This window comes from Symsagittifera roscoffensis, chromosome 4 (assembly GCF_963678635.1).
Source record: "Symsagittifera roscoffensis chromosome 4, txSymRosc1.1, whole genome shotgun sequence".
Lineage (NCBI taxonomy): Eukaryota > Metazoa > Xenacoelomorpha > Acoela > Convolutidae > Symsagittifera > Symsagittifera roscoffensis.
In genome coordinates this window covers 60,090,075-60,103,524 of record NC_087065.1, presented here as the reverse complement: position 1 = coordinate 60,103,524, position 13,450 = coordinate 60,090,075, and the positions used below count along the sequence as shown (strand labels likewise).

The 13,450-nt window shown below is 36.9% G+C and overlaps 1 protein-coding gene across 1 annotated transcript in view; it reads left to right on the top strand.

The window, feature by feature from the left end:
- Positions 1–13,450, top strand: part of LOC134844966 (baculoviral IAP repeat-containing protein 6-like) — a 116,384-nt gene that overhangs the window by 88,377 nt on the left and 14,557 nt on the right. The window contains exons 45-55 of the mRNA XM_063861794.1: positions 1,704–1,848; positions 2,145–2,243; positions 2,468–2,584; positions 3,452–3,628; positions 3,848–4,028; positions 6,351–6,538; positions 7,060–7,199; positions 7,336–7,524; positions 7,932–8,185; positions 8,988–9,110; positions 9,354–9,536. Coding sequence (XP_063717864.1) covers positions 1,704–1,848; positions 2,145–2,243; positions 2,468–2,584; positions 3,452–3,628; positions 3,848–4,028; positions 6,351–6,538; positions 7,060–7,199; positions 7,336–7,524; positions 7,932–8,185; positions 8,988–9,110; positions 9,354–9,536 — 1,796 coding nt within the window. The remainder of the gene's footprint in view (positions 1–1,703; positions 1,849–2,144; positions 2,244–2,467; positions 2,585–3,451; positions 3,629–3,847; positions 4,029–6,350; positions 6,539–7,059; positions 7,200–7,335; positions 7,525–7,931; positions 8,186–8,987; positions 9,111–9,353; positions 9,537–13,450) is intronic.

The following is a 13,450-nucleotide window of genomic DNA, read 5'->3' as shown; positions in this document are numbered from 1 at the left end:
ATGAAGTGGAAATAAACCAATCTTGCTGCGCGTCTCTTCGCACTTGAGGATTCGTCTTCTGATAAGGGCTTCAACCTGTTGTAATCCTGTGCCTTCTCTTCTTTTTCATGCTTTTTGTCGATTGCGCGTACCGTTTCTTTGAAGCTTTTGATTGTATTTTTAGAGGTATCCTCTGTCAGCTCAAAAGTTAAACGAAATTTTTCTTCTTGCAATTTTTGATTTCAAATGAAAGATCCGACGCTTTGAAAGCTCAAAGATTAAAGTAATGCTCAAAAATGAATTAAACAAAAAATTTTCAAGTTTCATTGTGATGGGAGGGTCCTACAAACGTCATTTTTTTCAAAAAAAATGCTCCTCATTGGCAAAGTTTTGACCCTTTTTAGCATATTTCAAGAAAATCTTTTGCAGAAAGCCCCGTATCTTTAGATGAAATTGACCGCAGTCTGAATTGCAATTACTTAATACAATTATTTTTCCCCGCAGATTTTTGTCATGCCTGTATCGATGTGAATAAAACGCATATATTCGAAACTTGTTTGAATCAGCTCATGCCATACGATTGGACGGAAATATGAACCATGCTTTTTAAGATTAATGAACGTAGTAAGTACTCTTATATATGTGTTGCCGTTTTTTTTTCAGGAAAAAGTCATAAAGTTTGTTTACGCTCAGTTTTGATTTTTCGCTGTTTGACTTGTGATTTTTTTTTCAAGTTCAGTGCATTTCTATTGTCCAGTATCGAACAGCAAAAGTGTAAAATTCACGAAAAACGTGATCGACTTCTGATTTCGAAAATGGAACTTAATTATCACATTTCTCAACGAAATAAAAGCTCACGTACTGATCCAGTTTTCTCGATTTGGGTTGATTTTGGCAAAAAAGTCCATCATAAAGTGTTTTACAAATACAAAGATATTTAAGGCCAAGTATCTTTTTTTCTTCGAAATTCAAAAGTTGAAAGCTCTTGAAAAATAATAATCAGTTTTTTCTTCAGTTTCATAGCGTTCAATACTCTTTTCCAACTGTTACTTGGCTATGTTGATTTCGTTCAATTGACGAGTTTATTGAAACCTACCTTTAGGAATATTACAATAGAGAAATGGAAAAGTAGCGATTGTTCAATTGTTTAAACATCGTCTGCTATGAAAGCTTCTGAGCTTTGCGCTCGCCAAAATTAAAACATTGGGTACAGTTAAAGCTTAGTGAATACTTGAATGTAGTGATGAATACTGTTCTTTAGGTCTTAGTGTTTTTTGTTTTTTTTGAGGAAAATTTGTTTACGTTAAAATTAGATTTCTCGCGGTTTGACTTTTGATCTATTTTAAAAGTTGTTCTTTGCCTTTTAAATTTTGTTCTTTGCCTTTCCTTTGTTGAAAAGAAGGAAAACTGCATTATTGAACATCGAAAGTGGAAAGGTCACGAAAAAAGTGATTGGCTTCTAGTTTACAAGGTGAAATTAAATTATCGAATTTCCCAGCGAAATAAAAACGTTACTTACTGATCCAGTTTTGTCAAATTGAGTTAGTTTGAGAAAAATATGTCAAATATAAATTGTTCTTGAAATTCAAAGACCATCTTTTTTCTTTGAAAATTGAAAGTTGATTTTTTTAAACAGTCAGTATTTTTTTGCGTTTACTCAAAGTCCATTCATTAAAGATTCCTGGAATTCAAAGAGCGTTATGCTGATTCCGAACTCGTTTCAGGTATTTGCGAGTGTGGGCGGATTCACCAAACTGGCTCTTCGCATCCCAGTTCTGAATGCGGACTTTGTCAAACTCATGTGCACCAACAGCAAGGATGCCAACTCAGGAGCTAACGTGTCCTCGTCTGGAAAAACAGCAGTATCAGGTCTGTGTGTGTGTGTGTGCGTGCGTGCTTGTGTGTGTGTGTGTGTGTGGAGATATTTGTGGTGATTCTACAAATATCTACAAATTTGTGGTGATTCTACAGAATCACAAATTTGTGGTGATTCTACAGATATTTGTGGTGATTCTACAAAGATTCAAAGAGATATTTGTGGTGATTCTTTGTTTTTAATATGTTGAATCGATATTCAAATCGATTGAAAACCTTGTTTTTTTTTGGATTTTGACTGACGGATATGTTAATCGTGATTGTTTGAGTGGATCGCAATATGTTTTCAGGCCTGGGGTTTCCTGGAAGCGACAAGCTTGATTTGAGTGAATGGATACTCATAGATCAGCACACATTCGGTGGCTCAGCTCCAGGTGCTGACGGAGCTGGTCAGTATTCTAGATTGTGAATTGAATGATAGCTATCGAATTTTAAATTTCAAAGAAATAATACTTGATTTTTAGTATGAAACATTTCGTTTTATTGAAGTCAGAAGAGTGAATCGGTTTTCCTGGTTGAATACGGTTCCACATCTCATTTAGCTGTTTAATTTTAAAAGAATATTTTTAAAGTAAATTAAGGTAAAATAAAACGAAGATTTTAATATGATTAGGCATCAAAGGCAACTCTTACAACTTGATTGACGTGGAGAGCAGTGACGAGGAGAACTACTCTTCTCTGGACTGGGCTGATGAGACAGGATATATGACCCCTCATCCACCTGGAGCCGGTTAGTTGAACAGCTACAAATTACTTGTAATTAGAGACCGCACATTCGCAAGAACTAAAACTATAGAAATACCAAGTAAATATGAGGTCTCATTAATTAAGCTTGGGATGACAATATGCTTAGTTGGTTCTTGTGATCAGATTTGTGGATGCAATATTTAGAAATTTAAATAACATTATTGTATGCAGCTAGAACAAAAATAATTATAAACGAGACTGATCGCATATCAGAGCAAAGACCTGAATGTTCCGACTGCCGCTTAATCCATATCGAATGGTTTTTGGAAAAAAAATATTGAAAACTATAAAATTTGGATAATATCTAGGATCAAGTGCGAAAAATTGAGTCGTACGAATTTAATACGACCGATCCGACAGCTAGCCTCAATTCAATTTGGAACAATTTTGTTGCGCAGGATAATTCGCCACGAATAAATAATTCGTGTTACGCTTTCAGCATCATGAATAAAATCTTCAAAGCGCTCATAAATTAGTCCAGAGCGTGGCCAAATTGGGACTTTTCAAACTCCGAGAACTTGGCAAAAAACGATCGGAGGGAAAATATATTTTTTACATTTGATTTCAGGGAGACGATATCTTCAATGGAGTAAAAAATGTTTGTTAGAAACTATTATTTCGATCGTCGTAAATTGACTGAATAACAAAAATCAGACCAAGCATAAGTATTCCATTTTTGCGAAATTCGGAACAAAAAATAAATTGGCCTTGAAAAAATCAATTCAGTCTTTTGAACATGTCAGTCTTTGGATTGGAAGCTCCGGTCAGTAAAACAGAAGCTTCCTGCGATTAAAACAGTCCTTTCACATACATTAATGCATTGAATAGTTCAAACGGTCAATTATTGCAGGTCCTGGAGCAGTTGGTAACTGTGCAGGAGGCGTGGCCGTCGTGGCGCCCCACTGTCTAGCTCTGTTGGGACTGACTCTGCAGTTACCATTATACGTGGAAGTGTTGCTGAGGGAAGAGAGGAAGGCGCGATTCCTGTTGCGGATCCTATTGGGCGTCAGCGACGTAGGAGACTCAAGTATGTGTACAATTAGTATGTGGACCAGTAGGAATCATGGAGTTTGACTAATTTCTCAAACTTGAAACTTTTAAAATTAGGCGTCAACCTGACGCATGTTGTATTTTCACAGAAGTCGAAAATGATTGCTAACATTATTTAAAAAAGGGTTAAAGCGATAATTTGTTAAATTATTTGTTGTGCCAGGCGTGTTTATGTGCTTAACTTTGTTCGATATAGCTACAAGTATCTTATCGACTCCGGAGGCCAAGAACCTCTCCACCCTGCCTCTCGAAGCTCTGAGGAGTCTTTTCGACCAGTATCCGGTGAACACTGAGCTGGGATTAGTCATCAGACAACAGTGTGTAGATGCTGAGATACTGGACCTGCTTTTCGGATGTCTGGCTGTTCTAACTCACAGGTACGCTCTAGTTGAGTTTATTAGACTAGCGGGATTGCGAGCGTTAGTGTATTAGTACGAACCTTTTCCTTTTTTCTAAGCTAACTCGCAAATAAAAGTGTTCATTATTTGGTGGCGCTTTTCTATAAAAACGAAGTGTAGCATTGGAAATTTCATAGCATCTGTTCTCTGCTTTATTTGAGGCGATAGTTTGTGATTAATGAATCGTCCATGGCTGAGTGGTTAGTGCCTGAGACTCATATTCCCTAGGTCGCCGTAGGTTGTAGATCGTATCGGAGATCTATAGGACTTTTCATTTATTCGAGGCTTATTTCTACTTTTTTATTGCACTTTATAGAGCTGATTTTTGTCTTGTTCTCGCTAATGTTTTCGAAGTTAAGCTTCGCCTCTGAACTACCCTTGCGATAATTAAGGTTATTGCAATCGGGAACTTGACTTTTTTCCCGTAATTAACTTTGTTCACAGGACTCATCTACTGGACTCATTCATCTTCTTGCTTTATTTACACTTGCAAGCTTTAGCGAGCGTACTGTTATAGTATGACTGTTATATTCTTTGTTTCCAACCTGTCGCAAATATTGGTGCCACTTTTGGGGCACCTTGGCGGCTGTTTGATATCACTTGCTTCGAAATTTCGATTTGTTGTAGTGGCCTCGTCTCCTTCATAGACAGCGGGTTACGTTTCGTTTTTGTTAATCCGTCATCTCCGGAGGCGATGAAGGTTCGTTTGAGTTGCTTCGTCTCATCCAGTGTCGTGGACTTTCGATTAGTTATACGTTGACACCGTTGATGCATTTTTCATTCATCAAAATAACCAAAAAAGCTATTGATACGCAAAAAACAGTACAGTAAGAAAAACATAAATTTTCCGACTCAATATATCTCGCAATATTTTTGAAATACATAATTTATGTGTATTTGGCTTTTAGCTTTCCAATTTATTTGATGAAAAGTTTGTTAAATTTACACTAACGATCAGCGTAGTGAAATAGTACGAACCTTCTTTTTTACTAACTCGCAAATGAAAGTTCTCTGCTTAAGTTGTGGCCGGTGTTTGTGATATTTTAAGCGTGCGTGGCTGAGGCGTAAGTGCGTGAGAATCATAATCTCTAGGTCGCAGTAGGTTGGGCTCTTAGCGCAGATTCGAGGACAGGGAAGTTTGAATATCTTGGTCGTAAGATCGATTCCGCCAGAGCAATTTTTTTTTCAAGTTTCCTAAATATTTCATTTTGCAGAGCTACTTTTTGTCGTTTTCTGGCTAGTGTTTACGAAGTGCAGCTTCGCTTCTGTTTGCGTAGAGGTAAGGTAACACACCTGCTTGAGACGCCGAAGGCTTGTGGTTCGAGTCCAGACGGGACTCATTTTTTTGCAATTTATTTCTATGCTTTTTCGGACTATCTTCCGTCTGTTTACACAAGCAACCTTTTTCCAACCCTTTTGTTGTCTAAATGGAGATATTTTAGTTGGTAATTTTTATTCAAATTGACTTGAACTGCTAATGCATCATCATTGGCTGGTGTCACTTTGAAATTAAGTAGACTCATATTTGGCGTGCGTCACTTAAGAAATTTTGTAGATTCAAAGTTCTACTCATTCAGTTTTTCTCAGTAGCCGTAATCTGTCATATTTTTGCTTGTGTATGCGAAGCGCAACTTCGCCTGTGTTGTTTTTTGCCGGCTTAATTCCCGTAGCCCATTTTTTCCCTGAAGGTTTAGCTTTCTTCTGGTTTACTGTTACACCCATGCCGGAGACGATAAAGCCCGGGCTTGCGATTCCAGTCGGGTCGGGACCTGTTTTTTTTTGCTAATTGAAAATTTTCGGCTATTTTTGGTCTGTCTCTTATTTTTGCCGGCTTAGTTCTCGCAGAGAAGAATTTTTCAAAGTTCGTTTTCTTTCTAGATTTCCGTAAGCTCGTTGTGAAGTTTTTAATAGTGCTGGTAATTTTGTTCCGGATATTTGTGCAATTTTTATAATACTTAAATGATAAAAACGATTTTCTGAAAATGTTTTTCAATTTTTTCTTTTCATTTGTTTGTTATCATAGTCATTCATTTTTGTATCGCAAGTAGCGCGAAGCAATAATATATGAGTTTTAAATAAAAACTTTAAAACTAATAGCTTGCATGATAAAACGCATCGTGACTGGTCTCTGCACTAGTTTCATGATAGTAATAAATAGGCAAAAGTACTTAACCATTATTAATTTGATAACTAACGAATGTTTAAAAGAGAGTTTCCTAAATTTTCGGATTGTAAAAAATTAGCTCGTGATTTTTATTGTTAAGTTTATTTGTAGCTAGCAATATACATGGTCTATTCTAGGAATCCTGAGAGTGCGGATGTGAAGAGCTACCAGTTCTTGTTTCCGCCTTCCTTGTTTGGAGTTGGATCCGCGTCGGCTAAGCAGACCAATCAGAGAGACAAGTATGCGGCCCACATGGCCCAGCAATTGGACCCTATGGGTGTGGGGGTCGGAGTAGGCATAGGACCCAGTGGATCTAATGTGATCGGTGAGTTCTTGAGTGACCATTTTCTGGACTTATCTCACGCTTTATTAAGAGTCGATGAACGTAGTTCAGAATCTTATATAGGTCGAGATGCATTTTTGTGTTTCTTCAGAAGTCATAAAATTTGTTTAGGCTTGAATTTATTTTCGCGATTTGACTTTTGATTTCTTTCTAAGTTCATTTCATTTCCTTTGTTTAAAGGAAGGCAAACTCCACTATCGAACAGAAAAAGTGTAAAGATCACGAAAAACGTGATTGACTTCTAATTTCCAAACGAAATTTAATTTTCAGATTTCTTAGAGAAATTAAAATTTTCTTATTGGTCCAGTTTTCTCAAATTGGGGCAGTTTTATCAACAAAGTGCCAACCATAAACTGTTCTAGAAATTCAAAGAGCTTCAAGGGCATTTTTTTCTGTGAAATTCGAAGTTGAGATTTTACAAAATTAAGTCAAAATTTTTTTCTTTCCTTGCGTTCATTGACTCCTTGAAAGTGGAAAGGTTGAGATATAATTGTGATATGTAGGCGGCAATAAGCATCAGTCGAACCAGTACTGGGCCAAGGGGACTGGGTTTGGTACTGGATCCATGCAGAGCGGCTGGAACATGGAACAGAGTCTGCTCAAGAAACACTTCGAGGAGCATAATTGTCAAGCAATTCTGCAGGTCATTTTTTAGCTCATATATTTGCTTTTTTTATCATATTTGTTGGTGTATGCCCCGGCAAAGATTAAAATGTCTTTTTGTATAAATTGTCAACTGTGTTTTGGATTCAGGTTGATTGAATTTTCAAAATGTCTAGGTTCTGTCTTCGTTCATCAGTGGAGCATCGAAATCCTCCATGGAAAATACAAGTGCGGATAGCTCGTCTAACTCGTCAATAGTCTCGTCTTTCTCTGTATCCTCACTCTCCCGAGTAGGGTCAAGTGTCAGTGGAGCTATGGACTATCAGAACATGAACATGGACATGTACGCCCAGCAGCACACTGTGGTACGTATTGTTTCATTCTTTTTGAGGGTAGTTAAATGTTTTGACCAGCATGAAGAGTTGTTCGAAGCTAAGATTTTTTTCGACTTACTGCTTACTTCAAAAATGCAAACCAAATTGACGAGCTTTTTGGGTTTTAGCAAATTGATTTTTGGTTTTTGATTTGTTTCTAAGTTCATTTCTAATTAAATTGCTGAAAGGAAGGCACACTATACACAAAATCAGAAGGCAAATCATAAAAATAGTAAAGTTCAAAAGATTCCACGGAATATATTGGTTTCTCCTAAATTTCAAAAGTGAAAAATTTTCGACTATTTCTCGGTTTTCTGGAGTTAATTGACGCTTTTCCAACTGTATGTTGGCTATGTTTTAGGTCTTGTGTAGTCATGTTAATTTTTGTGACTTTTCAGGGTAGCTCTGGAATGAGTGCTGTAGTTAATTCTGGAACGGCTGGCAGTGGTTCTGGTGCCCCTACTGTCTCTGTGACTGCTAGTGGGCCTGTGGACAGCGTATTGGTGGACATGAGTAACTTCAGCTGCAGACTTCATGACCTGATCTGTCGCAGTTGTCTCATGGAGGTCCTCAACACATACCTGACCAACGACAGTGTGCTGGACATGGACAGGCACGTGGCAGTGCATCAGGCTGTGCTCGACATCATCAGGTAGTGACTATGATTTTGGCTCATTCGCCTTCTTCACATTTTTCTTCGGCTAACTGACATGCTGTTGTATCTCAAGTGGTGCGTAGCTCCGCTTTGCCTCTGTGATTAAATTTCCTATTGTAAACTATTTTAAAGAGTCGATCAATGTTGTTCCGACTCTTATATACGTCGCGATGATTTTTTTCAGGAATTTACTTTTTAGCGGTTGGATTTTAATTTTCTGTAAGTTCAGTTCATTTCCTTTGTTAAAATGAAGGCCAACTCCACTATCGCACAGCAAAACTGTAGAGGTCACGAAAAGCGTGATCGAATTCAAGATTCGAAAGTGGAATTTAGTTTTCGGATTTCCCAGCGAAATATTTATACTTATTGATCCAGTTAAATTGGGTTAGTTTTATCAAAAAAAAGTGCCAATCAGAAATTGCTCTAGAAATTCAAAGAGCTTTGAATTCGTATATTTTTTGCTTTGAAATTCGGAAATTCGAAAGATTTTTTCAATAAGTGTTTTTTCTGTTTTCTTGCGTTCATGGACACTTTTTCAACTGTCTGTTGGCTATGTTTTTTTTGCTCTTTTGTTGAAGACTTTCCCCTTAAACTGACCAATTGAACGAGATCAGCCTCTACCCCCGCCACCTAAATTAATTTTCAAGTTTATTGGTTGAAAAAAAAATTCCCAGCCAAATAAATCTCTCCTCCCTAAATTTTTTTGGAGGGGAGTGTTTTTTTGGGCTCTTGGTTGACCCAGTAGCTCAGTGTAATGATAAGTTTTCATTGTGCCATTAATTTGTGTTCTTTTGTTTAGGGCGATGGTGAGTCACGAGGAGACTGCGAGTGAGTTGATGGGGCTGATGGAGGAACACAAGATAGTGGACAACCTTGAGTCCATCCGAAATAGACACTCAGCATACCACGCGCAACTCAGCAAGTCAGTACAACCACTATTTTTTTTAGTGATTGAAGTCAATGCTTTAGTTGAGGAACAAGATGACGTCTAGAATTCATAAAAATAGTCCAGGTTGTTACGGTGCGACATTTAACAAAACTTTGGCCTAGTTATTTTTCTGAGGTGTTGAATTCTTCGTCTTGTAGTGTAGTTAGTTGCATTGTTCAAATTTAACAGTTTCTGAATTGTATTCAGTTTCAATATGTATCTTATGGTTGTTATAAGAAACCTGCGCAAGCTGACCAACACTGGTTCTTCGTCATCTAAGGGTGCAACGGGAGCGGATCCGGCTGGGGCAGTCGATGGGGACCCGGAAGGTGTGAACAAACTGGGGGAAGAATTGGACTATGTTTACCGATTGGTGCAGAGGGCATGGACCAAGTACCAACAACACCGCGGATCAAGAAGGTGAGATGAAGTCAGAGTATACAATGAAAGAGTTATTACTGCCATGATAACGCCGCATCGAATTAGAGCTTTTTTGCCATTTTCGCAATAATTGCTTTTTACTTTTTAAATTAAAGAAATAGGCTGTTTTCTAGTTTTGCACCCCCTCGTAAAATTACAAGATAAATTTGCGTAGTGTGATACTAGCGTAGTGTGAGCTTTGTTGACTCTTTTAGATATTTCTTGGCAGTTTTTGCTTGTGTTTCCTAAGTGCAGCTTCGCTTCCGTAAGTTTTTAATACGGAAATTTGCATTTTTGTAATAATTTGTTCGCGCTGACACAGTATCTTGGCTGCTCAAAAGCGTGTGACTAAAAGTCGATGAGCGTAGAACAGATTCTTGTACAGAACGTGATGAATTGTTTTCAGAAAAAGTCAAAATTCGTTCGGGCTCAAATTTACATTTTACACTTAGCTAAGTGTTATAGTACGAGCTTTCTTTTTTCCAACCTCAATCGAATATTGTTGCGACTTAAAGCATCAATATTTGCTTCATCGAATTGACAATATGTTGTACCTTTACAGCTTATTGATAATATGTGTTTTGACATTCGAATAGTTATAAGTTTACACAGTTGCTGCATTTTTAATTCATCAAGTGCAAACCGAAGAAAGCTGTTTGTTTCAAACACCATAACAACAATAAAAGCTCGATTTCAGAAATTTTCTAACTCAATATATCTCGCAATTTTTTTGAAATGCATAATGTGTACATAATATGGCTTTTTGATTTAATACTGCTTTATACATAATATACATAATACTTCTTTATGATTACATGCAAAATTGAATCTTTTTGTATTTGGTGTTACTTTTGCTGCATCAAATTGGCAATTTATTAGCATATGTAGCTGCGTTATTGGTGGCTAGTTTTGGGGGATTCTAAGCATCCGTGGCTGAATGGTTAGTGCGTGAGAGTGCTGAATGGTTAGTGCAAATTCGAGGCTTATTTCTACTTTTTCTTATGTCACTTGATAGAGCTGCTCTTTTGTCGTGTTCTCGCAAGTGTTTGTGAAGCGCAGCTTCGCCTCTGTGTTGACTTTTGATTTCTCGACGTTTGCTATTTGACTTTTGGTTTCTTTTTAAGTTAATAGGAGAACATAAAAATTGACGAGATCACGAAAAACGACTTTAGTTTCGAAATTCAATTTTCAGTTTCACCAAATTGTTTCCTTTTGTCCTGTTCCAAGAGTATTGAAGTTAGTGAAGACTCTTATATAGGTCTTGTTGAACTTTTTTTCAGGAAAAAGTCATAAAATGTGCATAAAAGTCTCTAAAAACTACAGATGTGCATTCATACATATTGATGCATTTATGAATGCACTTTTGTAGTTTTGCACTTTTGAGTTCAATTGAGTTTCTTCTGCTGAAAGTGACGAAAAAAGAACTCTCCAAATACGGACGTGGAAATGCCGTGAAAACGCGTAAACGATTTCTAGTTTCGAAAGTGGAATTTATCGTTTAGATTTCCCAGCGGAATGAAAACTTTATCGATTGACCCAGTTTTCTCTAGTTTGTTTCATGTTAGCAAAAACGCACAAATCATAAATTGTTCTAGAATTTCAAAGTGCTGAAACGATATCAATTTTTTTTTTGAAATTGGAAAGTTGAGATTTTTTCAAGAAAGTGTTTTTTAATATTTACTAGCGTTAATTATTTTTTTCCAATCTTCGATTGGCTATGTTCTCAAATTGACTTAATTTTAGCAAATAAAACGTCAATCATAATGTGTTTCAGAAATTCAAAGAGCTTTGAGGCCATCTATTTTTTTCTTAGAAATTCAAAAGTTTTCAAAAAACCAGTCAGTATTTTTTTTCTGTTTACACTTGCGAGCGTTAATTTAGTAAAATGAACCTTCTTTTTTCCCAACCTAACTCGCAATTAATAGTTTTAATTTAAAGTGGTCTTTGATTGGTGGAATTTTTGCTATATTCACGATCTGTAGCATTGGAAATTTCATAGCATCGGTTCTCTGATTTTTTGTGGCTTGTTTTTGAGATTTTTTAAGCGTCCGTGTCTGAGAGCTTTGTGCATGAGTTTCATACTCACTAGGCCGCAGATCGAATATCAGACGTAGTCGAATTTTTGCTTATTCGTGGCTTGGTTTTTCGTCTTGTTCTCGCTAGTGTTTGCGAAGCGCAGCTTCGCCTCTGTAGAAAGGGTGTATTTCAGATTAATATTCTAGTGTTTCCCACTATTGCGAATTTGAACTCCTCGGCGAAATGTGAATTTTGGTTGGTTTATCCTATTGGAGTTCCAAAAATCAAGTCTTTGAATCATATCCTTCACCGCTAGGTGCTTCACTCTAAAGTTGAATTTTAGTATTCTATTCACTCAAGGCGTTAGACGGCTCTGGTATGATTCATTTCCTCAATTGCTCTAAAGGGCTGCTAAAAGGGCCTTGTGATCCGTGGTAGTTTCGAGCTCGTACCCATGAAGATAATTCTTGTAGTGTTCGACAGCCCAAGCTACTCCCAAATTTATTTCTCTCGTGAGTACTTAAAAATCTGTTGAATGTCAGGGAGTGATATTCATACCATATGAAAAAGTTTTTTGTTCAGAGCTTTTCCCAAAGTAGCTAAGTTGGGTACAAGCTTCATAAACAGGTTGAGCGACCTAAAGAATGGTCTGAGTTCTTCGATTTTTCGAGGAGTTGGTAGGTTTTTTTAAAGGAGGTCTTATCTTCCATGGAGAAGTTCCTGAGTTGGTAATTTTGAAACCTAGCCAATCCATTGTTTTGAAACACTGGAGTTGTGACCGTTTTACTGCGAATTTCTGTTTGTCTGAGCTGAATAACATGATTTACTATGTCTTTGCATTCTTTGAGAGATCCTTTGGATCCGATTAAAATGTCTTCTATGTAACATTTTATAAAAGGGGCTGATCCGATGATCGTATCCATGACTTGTTGAAAATCTTTCGGCATGTCGCGTAGTTCATAAAATCTGTTTGAAAACTTAGACGTTCCCGTGATGCCGCCGGCTGTATTAAATTACATTATTGGCTTTTCGGATTGTCTAAAGCTAATTGACTGTACGGATTTGTTAGATCCAATTTTGTGAACCAATTTTTCTCGGAGACTTCGTGTTTTGTTACAACCTTGTCTGCCAATTCGTGGATGTTGGCATCCGACATTGGTTCTTGAAAATTTGTTCATATTTTAACGTTGTTTCTAGTGTTAGCTTCATTTATTTGTCTCTTTAACGCGTGATTTAATTGAGTTATAGTTTAGTCTTTGTCATGGTTTTTATTTTGTCCAATACTTGGAAAAAAGTTTTTAAAGTTGAAATCCAGGTTTTTTGTCCTGTTATCTACCTTCTCGGTACTACTTACAGATAGTATTGAATTACTCTTTTGGGAGAAAACTGATTTGAAATGAGATTTTGGCTTCTGTGTCACTTCGATGCCCGTTTTTGGCAAGTTGTCGTTCATAAAAAAAAATATTTCGCCAGTGTTCGGTAATGAAAAATGCCGTTGATTTGTGGAATCAGCCGTTTGATCATATTGGTAATTTCACTTTTGCGATGATTGCTATCGTCGCATCTGTAAAACCGCAATGTAGGTCCTTCTTCTTTTGATCTAATGCTACTATCTTGAGATATAGCTCTCCTAACTTCAACTCTGGAATAACGTTCCTTTTCAAAAATTGACAAGCTTGCCGAATTCACCTGTATACAGTATTCTCCTGTCCTAAGCTGATTTTCAATAATTTCTTCAGTTCTTTTCTTTCGTAGTCAAAAATCGTTGACGCTTCAATCACCTTGTTAAAGCGTTGATTACGCCACAAAATTTCTTTAGATTATCTACAAAAAATTATCCAGAGTGTTGATAAGGAGATTGTACAGAATTATTCACAGGGTTAACGCTATCGGCAATT